Source organism: Pinus tabuliformis, chromosome 4_2, assembly GCF_031772625.1.
Source record: "Pinus tabuliformis cultivar Carrire ecotype Pingquan chromosome 4_2, CPIR1, whole genome shotgun sequence".
Taxonomy (NCBI): domain Eukaryota; kingdom Viridiplantae; phylum Streptophyta; class Pinopsida; order Pinales; family Pinaceae; genus Pinus; species Pinus tabuliformis.
In genome coordinates, this window is record NC_142304.1 from 493,805,935 (window position 1) to 493,825,947 (window position 20,013).

The 20,013-nt window shown below is 38.2% G+C and overlaps 1 protein-coding gene across 1 annotated transcript in view; it reads left to right on the forward strand.

The window, feature by feature from the left end:
• Positions 1–20,013, forward strand: part of PA200 (proteasome activating protein 200) — a 212,571-nt gene that overhangs the window by 16,052 nt on the left and 176,506 nt on the right. The window contains exons 2-4 of the mRNA XM_089428912.1: positions 5,818–5,920; positions 6,033–6,145; positions 12,973–13,095. Of these exons, the coding sequence (XP_089285038.1) occupies positions 5,818–5,920; positions 6,033–6,145; positions 12,973–13,095 (339 nt within the window). The remainder of the gene's footprint in view (positions 1–5,817; positions 5,921–6,032; positions 6,146–12,972; positions 13,096–20,013) is intronic.

Consider the following 20,013-nt stretch of genomic DNA (forward strand, 5'->3'; position numbering starts at 1 on the left):
AATCCTTTCTTGCTCACTGCCTCCCAAAAAGAGATGAAAAGACACTAAATAAGGCTCACGACTTTGGTGATCTAGAGGTTGCTAGGGCTCTTGACCTAGCCCAAAATTAGTCACAAAAAAATTGATTTAAATTAAAAAATAAAAAATTATAGGTGAATTCTTTTATGGTTTAAGGGTTGATTTCCTCAAAAATTTGCTAGATGAAACCCTCCTTCAATGTGGCTTTCACACTAGAGAAAGAGGCTAGAATTCTGCTCTTGGCCTTAAGGAGGAAAAGCCTCCAAAAGATCTCATTTAAGCCCAAAAAATCTGTGAATAGACAAGACTTCAACAAGTAAAAATGTTTGCTCCAAAAATGAAAGAAGCCCTTCTTAAAAAAGAACTTTCGGTGGTCATTGCAAAAAAAGGGTTAACTTATGAAATCAAAAGCAAAAGTTTAAAACTCCCAAGAGAGTTTTGCGGCCTCTAAAAATTGCTGCTTGTTCACTGCAAAACCACGTTAGATCACCCACAAAAATCGAGATTTAAATCCGTTGCGACTTTGTAGAAATTATCAAAAAAATTATGCCAAAATTATTTTTTGAAAGTCCTCTTCAAATTGATGAAGGAAAGAGCTTTCAAGGTCACGACTTCTCCAAAAACAAAAAAAAAATTGCCTTCGGTCTGCAGGAATGAAATGTCAAACCCCAACAAAATCTTCAAATAAAATTTTGAGGATTTTATAAATAAATTTCCTTCGAAGAAAAACTTGATTTTAATCCAAAAGTTAGCTTCTTCCCTCTTGGCTTTGAAGAGGAGGCTTGCAACACAAGATGGCTCAAAAATTTGTTTTTTCCCACCCTAGCCGCTTATGAAGAGGAGGCTTTTGGCTCAAAAGATCTTGAATTTTCCTTTGACCTTTGATCAAAACAACCTGCAAAAAATGAATCAAGAAATCTATATTGAAACCCTTGCCCTCCTTCAAATCTGCAAGAAAACACAAGAAAAAACACAAGAAAGTATATACATGTAGAGAAAATTATATACAGATGTTAGATCTATACAAAAGGATTAGTAAAAAAAAATATTTACTAAATAAATTTACAAGTGCTGATCTAGAGGGTATGAGGACACCTCCACCCTTAGATGAGTTAATAGGCTCATCAAATAACAGATGTTCAATATAGCATATTAAAATGAAAGAGAGAGATTTGAAATTGAATGACCTTTGCAGAATAAGAGGCAAGAAACCCCCTTTAAAGGTATCTTATGATAAGCCCTTGAGGAGTCCCACTATGGGTTCTTAGCTGCTATGTATGAAGTAGATGGATGATTCAAACAAGAATTACTCTAAATGTCTGACTTGAGTACTTAACTGATTCAAACAATAATTTCCCCAAGTCATCAACGTCTGATCACAAAAATGATTTCTACACAATTTTGAAAGATTATGTTAGATTCATAGGGATTGGATGACATAGTGAGAAGGAGCTCCAGTGGTTTAAGCAAGAATCCACCAGATCTACCCAATCAACAATGTTTCCCCAATCCAAATAGAGGTGGCAAACAAGCAACCAATAAATCCAGATGGCTAATGAATATAACAAATTGAAACAATAGTAGAAATTAAAAGCACATTAATCAGAATACATTACCATAACAAGCTGAGAAAAACACCATAGCTTTGCCCCAAAGACTTTATTTTATTGCTCAAAAGAAAGTATTACAACATCCAACAGAGCTTCTTAGCCAAGAGCTTTAGTGCACTGATCATAAGATGTAACAATGAGGAGCATATGCTTCCTTATATAGAAAAATGAGAATTCTAGATCCCTCTCCAAGTGGAAAACGGCTAGGTCCAATGAAGTGTACAAATTTGACTTGATCCCAGAGAATTACAACTAGTTGAACCTTGATCCATGCCAAAATTTAATCTTGACCCTTGATTTGGAAGAAAAATTGGAATTCGTTGATGAAGGCTTTGATCCCGGTCCAAAAAATATTTTTTCCAAAATTCTCCTTGAAAAACCCCCCTTCACTTAACCAACTTGGTCCATGAATTCAATTTTTCTCAAAAAATCAATTTTTTTACTTGATGGAGGGTGAAAAAATATTTTCTTTAATTTCTTTCCTTGATATTCCCTCGTTCAATTTAACCACCTGGACCAAAAAATTTGATTTCTCCTTGGGAATTTAATTTCCCTTGGTCCAACAAATGTTTGAGGGGTTTTTCTTCCTTGGAAATGAGTCCATCACGTTTAGTTTTTCTCGGGAAAGTCAATCTTCCCCAAAAATTCGATTTTCCACTTGGAGAGAATATTATTTTCTCATTTTTATTTTTTGACCAAATTTCGGCTAATTATTTAGCCATTTTTTTTACCGGAAAAAGAAAATAAAAATAATTTGAGGGGATAGACATATTTTTCCACCCTCAAAAAGTGTCTAAATAGAAAGTTTAGGTGTAGAGGTCTAATTATGATTACTCATACCCCCATCAACTTCTATAGACATTAAATTTTACAGTTTACATCAAAATAATTATTAAAATTCCGACCAATGGGAAATTTTAATAATTAAAATTAGACACTTTGACAGTTAGACTTAACCAAATTTTGCTAGACTTTAGACATGATCTAGTATGACACTTTACATCGACTTTATACACTAGGACTCGCTTAAAACTTCACCATCAAGCCCCACTCTAGCTTTGGGGTATGTTTGGGAGAAAAACTCTACCAATTTTAAGTGTTGAAAAACACAAATAATTAGTGGAGAAGAAAAAGCTCCCTTGAGTGAAACTCTTTGGTAAAAATTCTTAAGCTTACCTAGATACTAGAATCATTTTTACATGATGGCCAACAGGGCTAGTGAATCTGGATTACAATCTTGAAGAATAATGATGATCTTTGGATGCCTGACTGTTCGAACATGATGGATTTCTTTTAAAAAAATGTGCACTGCTATAGGGTAGTTGACAGAGAGTGGTCAACAGGACTCACTGTTTTTCATTTATATTTAAGATCTTTCTCTCCATATAAGAAATCTCCTCTTTTGTTGCAATTCATATTGTTAACCAACCACAACTACTCTTCCAACTATAGTAGCATTCTTTGATCATGTGAATGATATGTACCATAAGTTGGTAAACTTCGTGGTTCCACAGAAATTGACTCTATATTGCTAGATAGTTTGAAAGGTACTCTTTCTGTTTCTAAACTGTCTCTGTGCAATTGGCTTGACCACCTTGTAATAATAGCTTCACTTTCTTGCATTAAAATACCTTCCACAGCTTGTCCTATTAATGGATCACAGGTATTCACAACCATTTACATCTTTATATGACTTGAGATCTTTGACTAATTTGAACTCTGTGTTTGGCTTGATGTTTGACACAATGATATCTATGAGATGGTTTGATATCCAGACAACCTGCTTATGCTTATATGACTAGAAGATGGTTAAGTTTTAACACCTTCGTTGAAGGTGCTTAACATTTCACGCTTTAGTGGCATCCTCTTCAATTGGTTTAACACCACACTTATGGCTAAATGCTTGAGCTAGCTTAACACTACATATGAGTACTTGACAAGAACATTTGATCCTTCTTTGGAATTCCTTTTGTTGTTGGTTTGACCAATTATGAATAGTAAGGCACATGTATGATTTAGATAGGCAATCATGTGAGATGTTGATGCAGGGTCAATGTGTTGCACAAGCTAGTTCATTGAGATCATAGAAAGAAGGGATGGAAGGAAGAATTCACAAATACACATAATTATGCTGAAATACATAGTAGACAATTATATAGAGGGAAGATTGAGGTATCTTTTAGAGTTTTAGAGTTATCTTGTATCCTCCTAGGTGGTAGTGAGTGGCTTCCAGCGAGGAAATTGTATCTCTTCTAACATTTCGACACACAGTAGTTTGTTTCTTTATTTTAGGAAGAAGCAAAGGCGCTAGTAATGTGGCCTCATGTTCAATCATTCATGTGCATGATAATAGTCTTGGAAATTCTTTGAAACACTCCTAGACCATCTCTTTGGTTCAGGGGTGTCAATGTCTCGTAGATTCGTTTGTATTCTGGAAATTGAAATGTTTAGATGGTTGAAGAAGAAAGGCAATTAGATGGTCTTTGTCTTATATTTATCTTATACATGACATTTCTGGATAAATTTCGTGCTAATAAATAACATTATGAACTTGTAGCTCTGATATATGAAAAAAGTAGAGGCTCGAGAGTGACCCTCAAATTGCCTAAAGATGCAACAATATTTGCCTCAATCCTTATAATATAGTGGCTAATAAAAAAATGAAGTTCTCCCTGGTTTCAATCTCCAAACAACAAAGTTTGTAGGTATGCTGATCCTTAAGAATGTGATGCTCTGCCTCAATCCAAATCTAGGATGAACGAAGTCCTATCTACTCTAGAGTAAACCATAGTCTTGTACAATTTAGCTAGGGTGGAAATGGCTCGATTGCATCTCTGAAAGAATTGCTAAATATACAAATAACAATTTGGAGCTAAGAAGCCTAGGATGATCAATCCATGGGATATGAATATCATCATCTTCTCCTATGGTGTCACTAAATTCCTCTCGAATTAGAAGGAGATCAGGAGGGAGTTAATGCTATACTAGACTGGTTGGCTGTTCATTTTATATTTTACATGCAGAACAAGAGAAATGTTAACTTTAAACGACATAATTTGAACTTCTGAAGAGGTTCCAGGTCTTTGTGTACAATAAGCTGTTGCTTGTGTCAATTGGGTGCTGCAAATTCAATTTAATGTAAACAAACCCTCTTCAATTGGGCTTAGATAAAGAACAATCCCATGGGGTTATTCCTTAAAAGCTTATTTTAGAAGGTTTTCTTTTTTACAGCTTTGTTCCACCGAGAGTAGTGAGGTTCCTCTAGAACCCAGTATGGGGGGGATGTTGTCATGAATGAATGAACATAACATTCCATCAATTTTTTCTAAAAAGTTAAATAAAAATAAATAAATAATATCTGCATATGCATGTGACAACATCTAAAAAAATTAAACCAGCATAGATTTATCTAAAACCTGGATCTATCAAACACCAAGAGGGATCAAATTTCTTAATATGTAATTTTTTAGTCATTTAATATGAAGTAATTAATCCATACCATGGAATTAAATGATTAAAAATTGCATGTTAAGGAATTTGATCCATCTTGGTGCTTGACAGATCCGGATTTAAGATAGATATAGGTTGGTATACATTGAGAATTACTAGTTTATAATAGAAAACAAGGGCCTCTCATCATAAGCTTGTCATATAGAATAAAGTTAAACAATGTAGTGATGCTTGAAATATATGATTGGAAATGACACCCTAACATGTCTATTGGTTCTATTTCTATGATATGAAAAAACCAATCGTGTCTCATTGTAATCGTGCTATTTTCTGCTCCTTTCGAATCTTCAAGGAGTTACGTTTTCCATTTCTCAATATCTCTTGCTTCAATCGTGTGAGATTAATTTTGGTGTACTTTTAATCTTTTCTTAAAATTGAAAAGAGTCCTCTATAGTAAGAAGGTAATCTGCCATAGATGTTGTTTGTCATGGGTGTGATAGAATTGTTTTATTTGAGAACTAAACCTTTGATTTTCTCTCAATTTGTTTCATAAGAGCCACTTCCTTACCCGATAGAACTTTTTTTCAACTATTTCTAAGAAAATTCCCATGAAGCATTGTCTCTCAATGATAGTAAATCTTTAATAAAATTTCCTTGTTGCATGTTAATGGCCGTGTATCACTTTTTTATATGACTTGGATAAGAAATATGTCACTTGGACTTGTTTTTGAATATGCAGTTTTATAAAAGCAAAAAGTGAAATTGCTTTAGAAGATGTGAAAGTCTTAGTTTTGATTGGGCTGGATCTGCTTCTTCGTTTACAAGATCACCTTGATGTCCAGGTATGAAATTATTCTTATATTTTTTACGCTGTCATAACATTTTATATGTCATTTGTTTTTGTTGCCAAATCTAAGTGCTTAACATTATTTACAATACTTTCTATACAATCAGGTGCAATGGGGCAATCTCATGGTGAGATTATTGAAAAAATATGGAAAGAAACTAGATATTACTATCCAGTGGCGACCATTATATGATCTTTTGATACAAACACACTTCACAAGGTGATTTTTAGTCTCCCTTTTCTCAAAAGATATTAGTTTTCTTAACATATTCAGGAAACTAAAATCCAATATTTGTGTTATAATATTTTGACCATTGTGAAATGTTTATTATTGAGTTAGATTTTGCTAAATATATAGAGTTGCTTGGATTAGAAAATATTGTGAAATTTCTGGCTACCCAGAAGGTGCTATTAACCTAGTTAATTATTTCCTAATACTTGTACACAACAACACCATTCACCAAATTAAAATTGCAGCGAAATACACAAGAAACCGATCACACAATAAATACAAGTATTTTTGGACAAACATCCCTAGAAAAACCCCAATGTGGGGAAATCCAGTTTTCAGATGTGAGGGTTTATATTAATATCTTCAACAAAAACTGCTATTGAGAAATTACAACTACTTGCCTGACACTGGCTAAGCTTTGACAATTTTTTTATCTTCACTTATGACCAAATCGAACTAAGAAATTTCATTTCTCCCTCTGTAGATCAACTCGGCCCTTCGGACAATTCGCACGCCTTTCCTACACTCACACTGGTTTACTGAGAACTCGCACTGCCCTTTTCCACAACTGACACTGCCTTTGGGAATTCATTCTAGCAACTCATACTACCTCCAACAACTCGCATTGGCCACTCACACTACCTCCAACAACTCACACTAGTAACTCGATCTGGCCTTTTGGCAATTCACACTGTTAAATTGGGAAACTTGCACTGGCAAACTTGGCCTCCTTCTGCAAAAATAATTCGGCCCTTGCTGAACCTCCCTCTGGAACTTAAAGCTGGAAGTCTCTATGAAGAATATAAACTCTGCCACATTTCTTCTCAATCACTGCCACTCAAACCCTCTTGGTGTCTATCTGAAAATTCACCCACTCGATGTGTCTCTAATGTTGCCCATTGATCACCCTTTGTAATCTCTCATTCACAAATGAATGGCCACGATTAGAAGTTCACTTGATCCAATTGATGGCTAATATCATCTTAGAAACTTTCTACAAGATTCTAGAGGTAAATCGATCTTATCCCAACTAATGTTAATTAATTATCCACTTTTCCTAAGTTTAGACTGAGGAAATATTTAAAAAATCACTAATTGACATAATTAAGATATTTTCCCTAGGTGAAACTTAGGAAAAATTACATAGGCTTAGATATAATTAAATTCTTTGTGTTCCTAGCCCCAATGACACCTATCCAAGCTACAATATTTAACACTCCTTAGCGAGGAAGGTGTTCTCTACAACACCCAACTTATCCTTGAAGAAAACAAACTTTGCTTTACCCAAGGCCTTTGTTAGAATGTCTGCAACCTACTGATCTGTAGGAACATACTATAGTCAAATTGATCCATGTTGTACATAGTCCCTGATGAAATGGCATCTGATGTCGATATGTTTCGACCTATCATGAAATAATGGATTCTCAGATAGCTTGACACAACTCTCATTATCATAGTGGATAATGGTTGATTCCATCCTCTCACTAAATAGTGTCAGTAGCAGCGTCCGAAGCCATATGGCCTCACATGTAGCCATGCTTGTTGCCATGTACTCTGCTTCTACAGAGCTTAATGCAATTGACTTCTGTTTCCTGTTGTACAGAGAGACAACCCTTGATCCAATGCTGAAGCAACACCCTGAAGTGCTTTTCCTGTCTATTGCATTACCTCCCCAGTCCGCATTAATATATCTCATCAACTTGACACCATCACCCTAAGTATATCTCAATCCATACTCACTTGTACCTCGTAGATATCAGAACAGATGCTTTGTTGCTGTCCAATGCATTCTTGTTGGTTCCATCATGAATTGACTAAGAGTGTTGACTGCAAAGCAAATGTTTGGCCTTGTGTTGACCAAATACATGAGAGAGCCAATAAGCTGTCTATACAAGGTGGGGTCCACTACCTCTTGCTTCGATGCATCAATCTTCTTCCAATTGGTTATCATAGGTGTAGACATGGGTCTACAGTCCAACATCCTAAATTTCTTCAAGATCTCCATAGCATATCTCCCTTGACCAAGGAAGATTTCCCCATTTGTCTGCCACACCTCGAGTCCTAGAAAATAGTGCATCAACCCCAAGTCCTTCATCTCGAACTCTGTTGCTAAGTCCCTCTTGCAGTCCTCTATGAGCCTTGGTGACCTAATAAAAAATAGATCATCCACATATAATATGAGAATGAATTGTTCACCTCCAACCATGAGATAGTAGAGGTTTGAATATGCCTCACTCTTCATAAAGCCCATCTACTGCAAGTAGCTGTCAATACAATCATACCATGCTCTGGGAGCTTGCTTGAGTCCATATAGCACTCTCTTCAACTTGCATACATGGGTCTCCCTCCCATGTGTCTCAAAACCCTCTAGCTGTTCGATGTACACCTCCTCTTCTATGACTCCGTTCAAGAACACTGTTTTGACATCCATTTGATGGATCTGCTATCCCATCTATGCTGTAAGTGAGATCGCGACCTTAATGCAAACATACTTGGCCACAAGAGCAAATGTCTCCTCTCAATATATTCCCTCTTTCTGAGAGAATCCCTTGGCCATGAAATTTGCCTTGAACTTTTCTACACTGCCATCTGCAACATACTTGATATTATAGATCTAGCGGGAACCAACCATTGCTCTGTCCAACGGTCTAAGCACCACCTCCCAAACATCGTTCAACATGATGGAGTTTTACTCCACCATAACATCCTGCCACACTTGGTGTTGTGCAACCTCTGGATAACTGGAATGCTCACTGTTAATGAGCTCATTCATCAACGCCTTATACCTTAAGTATCTCTCTGGTGGTCTCCTGTCCCTGGTGCTTGATCTAGGAGCTCCCACAAACTCCTGCACATCTCTCAATGTATGAAGCAACTTGCAATTCCTTCTCCCACTTGTGGTGGGTGGAGCTTCAAGCTCCTCATTCTGTTGTTGTTGTACATGTTGCGAACTCTCTTCACCACCTATACCTGTGCCCATATAATCACTGTACTGGTACTTGTGCCTTGAGACTGAGATTCTTGTTCAACCCTTGGAGTTTCTGCGTGCTAACTCTGTTGAATTGCTGGCAACTCATGAGATCTCTTGAAGGCTTTCTCCTCCTGGAACCTTGCGTCCTCATGATGATCTTACTACTCCTTGGAATATAGCTCCTGTATGCGTGCGATGTTTCGCTGTACCCAACAAAATATCCCTTCTCTGCAGTTGCATCTAGCTTGGTGCACTTTTCATCTGGAACGTGGCAATATGCGATACTACCAAAAATCCTGAAATGTCCGATTTCGGGCTTTTTTTGTGTAAATGCCTCCTTGGGTGTCATCTTTCCAAACACCTTGTGTGAGACCCTATTTTGAATGGAAACTGTTGTGTTACATGCCTCTTCCCAAAAATATCTAGGTATGTTCTAATCATATAGCATGGCCTCCCAACTATTGTTCTATTCTTTCTTTTTGTAACCCCATTTTGTTGCGGTTGTACAGAGCTGCCCACTCTCTCTTGAAACCCTCCTTTGCGCAAAAATAACCCTAATTTTCTTGCTTGTCAAATTCTCCACAAGAGCCTTAAACTCTTGGAAGCGACTGCAGATTTCATCCCATTTTTTCAAGAAGTAAATCGAGATCTTCTTGGAGAGGTCATTAATAAAGGTCACGAAATACTCCCCCGAGAGACTTTGTGGACATTGGACCACAAATATCAAAATGTATCTAGTCTAGAACACCCTTGGCTCTATTGTCACTCCTTAGAAAAGCTGCCTTTGCGAACTTCCCAAATACGCACCCTTTGCACATGTCATCATATTCCATACTCACCTTTGGAACAATTGTCATTGTCTCTCTGAGCAACTTAAGTGCTTCATAATGGATATGACCCATCCTCCTATGCCACAACTATCCCATATCTTTGCTATTGTCGCTGCTAACTAGTGCCTTTGGAGTGTCTAACTGCAACCGATACAACTTGTTGCTTCTTATCCCAATCTCCTTTTCTAACTTCCCATCCTGGTGCTTCAAATACCCCTTCTATCCTCAAAAGTATATGTCACACCCCTTATCTCAAAGAGCATAAACTGAAATCAAGTTCATTCCCAAACATGGCAGATGCAACAATTTTGTAACATGAATACTCTTGCCTGACTCCCTAAAAAATGTGATTATCCCTTTCCCAATTGGAGTACACTTGGATTTGTTTCCCATTTGAATATGCAAGTCTCTCTCCTCTGCTTTGTAGCTGGAGAAATACTCTCTAATTTCTAACTCTTGTCATATGACGTGATGCCCCACTGTCAATATACCAGACTCTTGTGGTGGTTGAGCTAGATAGGCAAGCTATAAGAGCGAACTCGTATTCTAGTCTTGAAGACAATTCATCAATATCTGCTAAAGCTATTATCTGCTGCTTCTTCTTCTCATCCAAAATGCTTGATTTTACTGAAGTATTTCGTTTTCCTCTCTCCCTCGAAGTTAGGCCATTTGCTTGAGCCCTTCTTGGCTTTGTCCTTTCCTACAAGAGCCACAATTTCGTCATCCTCACGCTTCTAGCTTTTACTGTTGCTACCACTGACAAGGCTCAACCTAAGCTCTTCCTTAGTGAAATTGCTTGACAAACGATCCCAGTTAGGTAGTTCTTGTCGTCCATTGATCACTTGGACAAACACATCCCACTTCTTTGAGAACCCATTTAGAGCAGCTCTCATCAGTTCATCATCATCTTTTTTCCCTCCGACAGCTGCTAACTCATCCTTGACAAGTCTGATCTTAGCGAGATAACTGAGTACGCCTTCTCCCTTGTTTAGTTTGGTGTTTCTTAGCTTTTCTCTAAGGATCAACTTCCTGTTTAGAATAGCATTTTGGAACAATTTTAGGATGGCATCTCACATCTTCTTGCATGTATCCATTTCTGCAATATGGCGAATGATGTGATCTTTAACCCCATCTTCAATAATACGCTTAGCTTTGGCATCCTCCTTGCGGTAGGTAGCTAACTGCGTCGGATCTATTGGTACAACAACACCAGTTGTTGCATATTCCTTTAAACCATGCTCCTTTAGCTCGGAGATGGGGTTTAAGTCCCGTGATGTATGACTGAATGAGACGAGTTTTTGATAATCCAGGTACTCGTGTAGCTAAAGTTTTCCATTCTCTAGTGTATTCATCCACATCTTCTTTTTGTTGCAGTTTGGTGAGTGCTGAGAAGAACTCTTCTTCCTTGATACCTTGGAACCTCTTAAAGATGCGTTTTTGAATTTCTTCCGACTACTAGAAAGTATTGTTTTTCCACCACATATACCAATTATATGCTTCGCCTTCCATTTGCATGGATGCATGTTTGATCTTTTCATCATCATTGTCAATGTTGTAAATCTCGAAATATTCTTTCGCTTTATTGAACCATGCAACACTACATTTCTCGTTATCGTCAAATTTGGAGAGCGCAAGCTTTGCTCTTCGTTGATATGTAGCAACTAGTGGAGTAAAGAAAGGGTATTGATTCGAGAGCTGCATATTTGAATACTGATTCTAGTTGCATATTTTGAAAATTCGTGTTACTATTTTGTTGATTGGGTATGGAAGATGCATTTGGAGACCCAGGGTTCAGATGTGAGGCTAATGAGTTTGATGTATTTGAAGAATTTGGATGCTGGATAGCTTAGTTATTCTGGAATATTGGATCAGGGGTAATCTTCAACTTTTCACAAATACAGTTCAACATCGCCATTGCTTGATTATGATTTCGATCCACCTTATTTGAAAAGATCACGTGATCCTTTTTAAATTCGTTATGATTTTGCTCGAGCTGAGTCTGTATTCTCTTCGTTGTATCCTGGAGCTCCTTGATTTCATTAGCATGTCCGGTAACCTCATTCTCAAGATCAATCAATTTTTTTACTAAATTCGGCCATCGACATTAACGAAGACTTTGAGCGAGTATGTGGTGGCGTATATAATTTATTGATTAATTGAATGATGATGATTTACAGTGAGAGTCCCTTGTTTATATACTGCCATAGGCACCCTTCTGGGAAGGACATGCTCTTATGATCGTGCCCTTTTGTCTAATTGACCTAATATTAAATATTTTTTACATAACAAACTCTGGCTATTCTCTTTTGGTATCTTTTTTGTCAGGCAGTTGTCATTGCTTTTCTGCTGTAGTCAGTTGCCAACAACTGGTTAGTTCTTTGCTAGATAGAACTTTGTGTGTCATACTTGTTCCTGCAAATAGTAGATCAAGTCTTTCTGAAATTTGATCTCCAACCAGATTTTTGTCAATCTATCCATAAAAACGGTAGACAAGTACCTATAAATCTCATTGTTTTGTCCCAACTCTTGCAGGTACATAATAGTGCCATTGACTGTACTCATAAAAAATACAGAGTAATTACAATGTAATACACATTTTATCTTAAGACATCACATAAGCAAAACATAATACAGATCAGACGGGATTTTCTATTTCGTACAACATTTGCCCCTGTAATGGTTTCATGGTGGGTTTTCCCATTGTGATTATAGGCCATGGTCTGGTCTCTGACACTTTCAGAAAATTGATCAATTCTCTATCTCTCTTATGCATTTTTTGGAGCCACCTTGGATTTGTTTACTGAAGCATTCTTATGGTTATAATGTTTGGCTTGCTGGACTTGTAATCTTTTACATTTGCTGGACTAAAATTGCATGTGTGCTTATTGATGTTTACAGAAGGTATGAGTTCATAGTTTATGTAACGATTTGTTTTAGGTGATAAAAGTAGGATTGGAGTTATCATCTTCCAATTTCTGGTTTCTGAGAAGAATATTTTTGTTTTCTGTGGTCAGGCATCAGAGTGCTGAGGGTTTAAGGTTGAGGCATCATCACTTGGAGACAATGACAGACCTCATTCATTCTTGTCGGCAATTCTTCTCATCTGGCTCTGCAGAAGAAATATGGATAGAGTTCAGGTTACATGGTCATCCTTCCCAGGCCTTTACATTTGTGGTTATTTTTTAATTATCTGATTAAAGTAGAATTCTGATTGAAGCCAATGGAATACTGTGTCTGTAACTTGATGAAACCAATAATTTCTCGATATGAGCTCCATTTTGGCACCCTCTTGCTGTGAACATACTCGTGTTTCTTTAGGTGTATTTACTTCAGCAAAATCATAATGACAAATAAAAAGTGATATATCATTGAAATTTTGAAAGCCTAAGTTCATTAGTATTGGAAAACATGAGTGAGTCTAGCATTCATAATAGTGAGAATAAGGGATTATCTTTTTGAAGGATCATGCTTAAGGTAAAATAAGATTTTAATACACTTATCTATGAAAATATGATTTTTCTGTTAGGAGTTTGTAGAAAAGAAGCTAAGACATCTGTCCTTTGAATCATCATACCAAATCTCAGCAAGGCAAAGATATTGCAAGAATGTTGTGCATGAACTAGGGGATGTTATTTGAAATTTCTCATGGAAGACCACTACACAAAATACTGTAAAAGCTGTGTGAAGACTAAACAGTGAATTTACCCTTAGTGACTTCAAGTGTTACCTTTATTATTGTCCATGAGCACATCCGAGATTAGGTTGGATTTTTCCTTGGACCATCTCTATTTTTCAGCATCAACTTTTTTGGACACATTCTTAATGGATTCTATGGCCATGATCTTTTACATCATAGTTATTGGATCTCAGTTTCTAAGCTTTTAGTTACATTATGTAAATTGAGTTTTAGAGATCAATATATTAGTGCATGTAACATGATAGACCAATTTTTTGTAGGTTTTCAGTTTGGGTTTCAAGGGCTTGAACACAGTGTTCAATGATATATTTATATTCCCTACTGCAATCTGAGTAAGTTGAGACCATTTTTGGTGACATGTGGGATGTTTCAAGAGACTCTGATTTTTAGCAGGTGGTGCTAGGGAGCTCGCATGGCAGATTTGTTAGTGTATTCTTGTTCCTTGTGATCATGCAAATCGATTGGGACCATTTTTATTGACATGCAAGATATTTTGTAGAATTGCTATTCTTAGCAGGTGGAGTTAGGGGGCTTAGTTAGGAAAATAAGCAACATATTCTTTCTTTCTGATGCTCGCAGAGGATAGGGGTACCAAGAGACCAATAAACAGTAGTAGCAACTCAATGTCCAGATCTATGGGATCGCGGGTAGCCATTTAACCTCTACTTGTGAGATTGTTGTGAGCCTGTCATGTTATATTCGGGGTTAGTTCACTTAGCATGAGCAGAAAAACAATGATCTATGATCTATCATGAATTTCATTCTTCATCCTCAAATGTTAGGAGAGACATGGATATTGAAATTGGAGTATTGGTAGGAGATCTTCCACCCTAATCCTCGTCCTCTTATATAGGATACAGTGATAGCACGAGGACATGTTGAAGATTGCTCTTAGAGTTTCCTCATGTTTGACATTCTCATTCTTGCCTTGGAGTTGAGCATTCTCATTAGTCAGATGATTCTTCTATTTGCATTATAGTTTTATATACTTAGGCTTTAGACCTTAAATATTATGCTAGATCTATTAGGAGTTGCCTTTGCACTCCTACTTTGTATTGACACAGATTAACTTAGTAGTGCCATTTACCATTTTATGGCCATTTATTGGACATAAGAAACATATTTTATCCATAATAAATTTATCTTTTTCATTGGAGGCAAATGAATCAGATGAACCTATTTTGAGCCATGTTGATTTTTAGACATGCTAGTTATAGTAAGTATTCCATGGGTAATATTTTGATATTTTGGGTTTGGATGGAACATTTCTGTTTAGTAAATTCCTATTTTTAGTAAGTACTGTTCTTGGTGGGCACGATTGTGAGCTATGAGTGGCAGTGTCTACATTTGGATTATGGGGGTGAACTTAAGTTTCCTTTAGTTCCTATATCATTGGATTTCACTGTTGTTAGGTGACATGTGGGAAGAACAGCATAGTGACATTTGTTTTCCTTTGCTGATTCAATGGACTTGGTTCGTTTTACCACACAAAATGACACCTTTAGCTTAAAATCCCAATGATACCTTATTAGCCTTGTGGAACTGAGGAGGTTGGCCACTATCACCTCACCAAAACATCCTTGCCCTTTAGATTGAGGAAAAGGTTTTTAGCGATGGGGGGTTTCCCTATTGGTTACTAGTCTCACTTAGTGTACTAGGAGTGGGATTAAAGAGAACATAGCAATAATGGAAATGAATAGGATAAAAAGGAAAAGGGTTTGGTGTGATGAGTGAAAGGGAGTCCAGTGCCATATATATTTCCGGTATGGAGTCATGTTAATTTAGATAACAATGGTATGTTCTATGCTTAGCACAATTTACTTCAATGTTCCTTTAGCAGCCCAATGACAATTTCCAATTATTTCCAGTAGCAATCACATTAACTTAATCACATTGACAGTAAATGCAGATAGAACATAAAAACATATGCAGAAAAGAAGCCAAGACAAGAGGACACCATATTGGCGGATGTCAGGGAAAAACTCCAATGTGGGGAAAACCCTTTGATCAAATCTTCTTATTATTATTCAATAGTTCAGCAGAGAGAGAGAGAGTACAATAATCAAATTCACTTGCCCAATACACAGTCAAATCAGCCCTGTAAAATTCTGCAGTCAATTTCAGCCCTAACCAGAAAGTCAATGCTGGTCAAAATAGCAGCAACATATCACCAATGAAGCTTGGTCCTCCTTAGTCAAACTCGGCCTGAAGAGGAGGTCAAATGCAGCCCCAAAACATCGTGGTCAAACTTGGTCAAAGGAGAGAGAAAATCTGCTGTGATTTTCTGCTGTCAAAACAGAAGTCAACATTGGTCAAATAGTCCCAAACACCTCGATTTCTATGCCAATAAATGCGGCCTCAAGAGTGAAATTCTGCCCCAGTAAACACAGCAAACTTGGTCAATGAAGCCTTGGTCAACGCTGCCCTGAAACCCTGAAATTTTCTGTCTGCAAACTGACCGAGAAATTCGTCCTTCATCCACATGTGTGAGAGAGAGAGAGAAGATCACCAAGCTGTACAAACCAATCAGATTAGGAGAGAGACGAAATGATAAGTGAATGATGTCGAAATGAGGAGAGAGGTCACTCCTATTTATACAATTTGTTGAGGGTGAAAGGACACATCTATTAGGCTTCTTGAGCCTACATTACGTTGAGGCCGACCTTAACAATTTGTGCATGAGATAGAATAAATTCAAAATTCCACTTCTGCTTGTCCAAATGAGATGATCTTTATATCAAATTTGGACCTCTCGGAAAGAGGAATCCAATGCAATAATCATCTCCATCATATGAGCTGTCCCAAGGTGGAATTTGGCCCTAGTTGCCAATTTTAACACACCCTCTCAACTAGGGGGAATTCCACCTGTCAATCCATCTTTTATCATCATGCCATCCTGTCATGATGTATCATCTCTGTCATCACTGCTCTGCTCTGCTGAACCATGAAGTAATAATGAAGAAGTGATCGAGAGTGAGTCACAAGACCTTACCACTCTCCACTGACAAAAGTCAGTCCTTGATCCTAGATCAAGTTGTTGAACACCATGCATCCTAGTCATAGGGAGTATGACAGTACACGATGTGTCCATCGGTAGTGCTATGGTCCCTAACCACTTTTCCAAACTCATTGGCCAGATGCGAGGTACTTCCCATGAGTCCCGGACACCATGGGTAGGATGTATGCTGGAGCATTGACAGGTTAAGGTGAACCACTCATCCTGCTCATATGCCATAGGAGAAGGTGAACCACTATCCGATGCATATGTCAATCGTAGGGGAAGGTGAACCACTCACCCTACACACATGTTAACCATCACAGGGTATCATAGGGGAAGGTGAACCACTCACCCTGTACATTGCGCACTGCTAGGGGAAGGTGAACCACTCATCCTATGGTCGCTCATAGCTCTAAGAAGTACCCCAAGCCCCCACGAGCTCCCAGAGCTCAGTGTCCAACTCATACAGAACCCCCATAGGAGGGTCTTTCCACAACTCCAAGTCTCTCTCGAAAGGTTAAGAATTTGAACTTCCCCAAGGGCTTCGTGAGAATGTCTGCGACCTGCTCATCTGTCCTGATGTATTTGAGCCTTATTGCTCCTCATTATACCATATCTTGGATAAAGTGGTCCATGATATCAGTGTTCTTGGAGTGGTCGTGGAACACAAGATTCTTTGAAAGGTGAATCCCATTCTGGTTGTCGTAGAAGATCACGATGATATCCAGCACGTGCTCAAATAGCTCACTGAAGAGCTTTCTCAACCAAACAACTTCACAACAGGGCATACTTGCAACAATGTATTTGGCCTTGGCGATGCTTAAAGCAACCGATTTTTGCTTCCTGCTCATCTAAGATATTGAAGCAAACCCCAAAGAGAAGCAACACACAGACGTGCTCTTACGATCCACCACACTGCCAACCCAGTCAACATCTGAATATCCATGTAGCCTCATATTCCCGGTAGTGTATCTCAGTCCATAGCGGATTGTACCCCAGAGATATCTCAAGAGATTCTTCGCATCAGTCCAATGAATGTGATGAGGCTCGACCATAAATTGACTTAATGTGTTCACAACGAAGCATATGTCAAGACGAGAGTTTACCAAGAACATCAGGCCCCCCACAAGTTGACGATACTCGGAAGGGTTCAGTAATACGGGCCCAACAACACTTCCACATAGCCGCTTGAAGTTGAGTTCCATTGGAGTAGACACAGAATTGCAATCCATCATCCCACATCTCTCAAGTAGCTTCACAATGTATTTTCCTTGAGAAAGGAAAATCTCACCTGGCTTTTGCCAAACCTCCAACCCTAGGAAATAGTGCATCAATCCTAGGTCCTTCATATCGAATTCAGAAGCCAACTCCCTCTTGCATTGATGAGTGAGAGGGTCATCACTTGTCAGAAAAATATCATCCACATAAAGGACCAGAATAGAGGCTTGTCCTTTTCAACCTTGAAGTATAGGTTCGGTTCAACTTCACTCCTTGTAAATCCCAACTTGATAAGATAGCTATCTATCCTCTCATACCAAGCCCTGGGGGATTCCTTCAACCCATATAGGGCTTTCTTCAACCTGCATACATGTGTCTTACGATCTTGAACTTCAAACCCCTCGAGTTGTTCTACATAGATTTCCTCCTTAATAGAGCCATGCAAGAAAGAAATTTTGACATCCATTTGGTGTAGGCTCCATCCTTGCGAGGCAACAAGGGCTATGATCGAATGGATGGTGGTATATCGGGCAACTGGTGCAAATATCTCATCATAGTCTACTCCTTCCTTTTAGGAAAAGCCTTGAGCAACAAATCTGGCCTTGAACTTTTTCAACACTCCCATCAGCTCCATGTTTGATTTTGTAAAGCCATTTTGAAGTGACCACTGACTTGTCCTTGGGTCTAGGAACCACATCCCAGACATCATTCTTCATGATCGACTCATATTCCTCATTCATCGCATCCTTCCAGACTTGGTGTTTCACGGCTTCTTCAAATGTATATGGCTCAGATTGTACAATGGTACTCATGGCAGCTAAGGGTACTTGTTTGGCTTCTTGCTTTCATGAAATGCTCCTCTTGGTGCAACATGTCTCTCGGCATCTTCAAGAGTATCTTTGAGCCACAAAGGTCTTTTTCTTGAAGTAGAGGGCTCACTAGGAGGTGGATCAATGGGATCCATCGGACCTTCAACATCGGGCATCAGATCATCCGTCAGAGATTCATCCTGCTTTCCTGCATCATCTTCATTGTCCTTCCTAGCGATAGGAAGATCTCGAACTTGCCTAAGGGCAAAATTTTCATTGAAAGTGACATCATGACTTATTTCCACTTCTCTTTGACCAGGCACATAGATTCTATATGCCTTCGAAGTTTCATTGTAGCCCACAAATGTTCTTTTCTTCCCAGAAGCATCTAGCTTGTTTCTTTTCTCTTTCGACCCATGAAAATATACGAGACAACCAAAAATTCTAAAATGAGAAACATCGGGTTTCTTATTGGTGAAAACTTCTTCGGTGTCTTGAAGTCGAATGCTTGATGCGGGTATCTATTTTGAACATACACAACAGTTTTGACAACTTCTCCCCATAAGAACTTCAGTAGACCTTGGTCTTGAAGCATGGCACAGGTGGCTTCTATGATAGTTCGATTCTTCCTTTCGGCAACACCATTTTGTTTAGGAGTATATGCAGTAGTGGTCTCCCTCTTAATGCCAGTTTCTCTACAATAGTCATTGTATTCATTTGACTCATATTTGGTCCCATTATTGGTCCTCAATATTTTGATCTTCTTTCCTGTTTGATTCTCGACCAAGGCTTTGAAAGAGTGGAACCATTTGAACACTTCGTCCTTCTTCTTTAAGAAATAGATCCATGTTTTGCGAGAGAAGTCATCAACAAAAATTGCATATTACATATATCCTCCCAAAGATGTTACATGCACATACTTGATAGATCAGAATGGACCAATTGGAGAATATCGGTAGTTTGACTTCCACTTGAGGGGAATGGTCCCCTTGTATGTTTTCCAGCTACACATCCCTGACAAACTTCTTCGTGATCTAAGTTGAATTCGGGCATACCTGTGACCATCTTCCTTACATCAGGTAAGGCTTCGTAATGAAGGTGAGAAAATCTTCGGTGCCATAATTCGGATTGAAGAGAAGTATCGCAAGTCATTGCTCCCAGGGACTTCCTCCAACCTGATAGAGACTTTCAACCCTAAATCCAAGAGTGAATGCATCTTTCGGGTTCCTTTGCCAAACACGAACCTTCCCATCAACGAAAGTTACCTTGAAACCTTTATCTTCCATCACAGAAGTAGAGACTAGGTTCTTTTTCACATCAGGTACATACAACA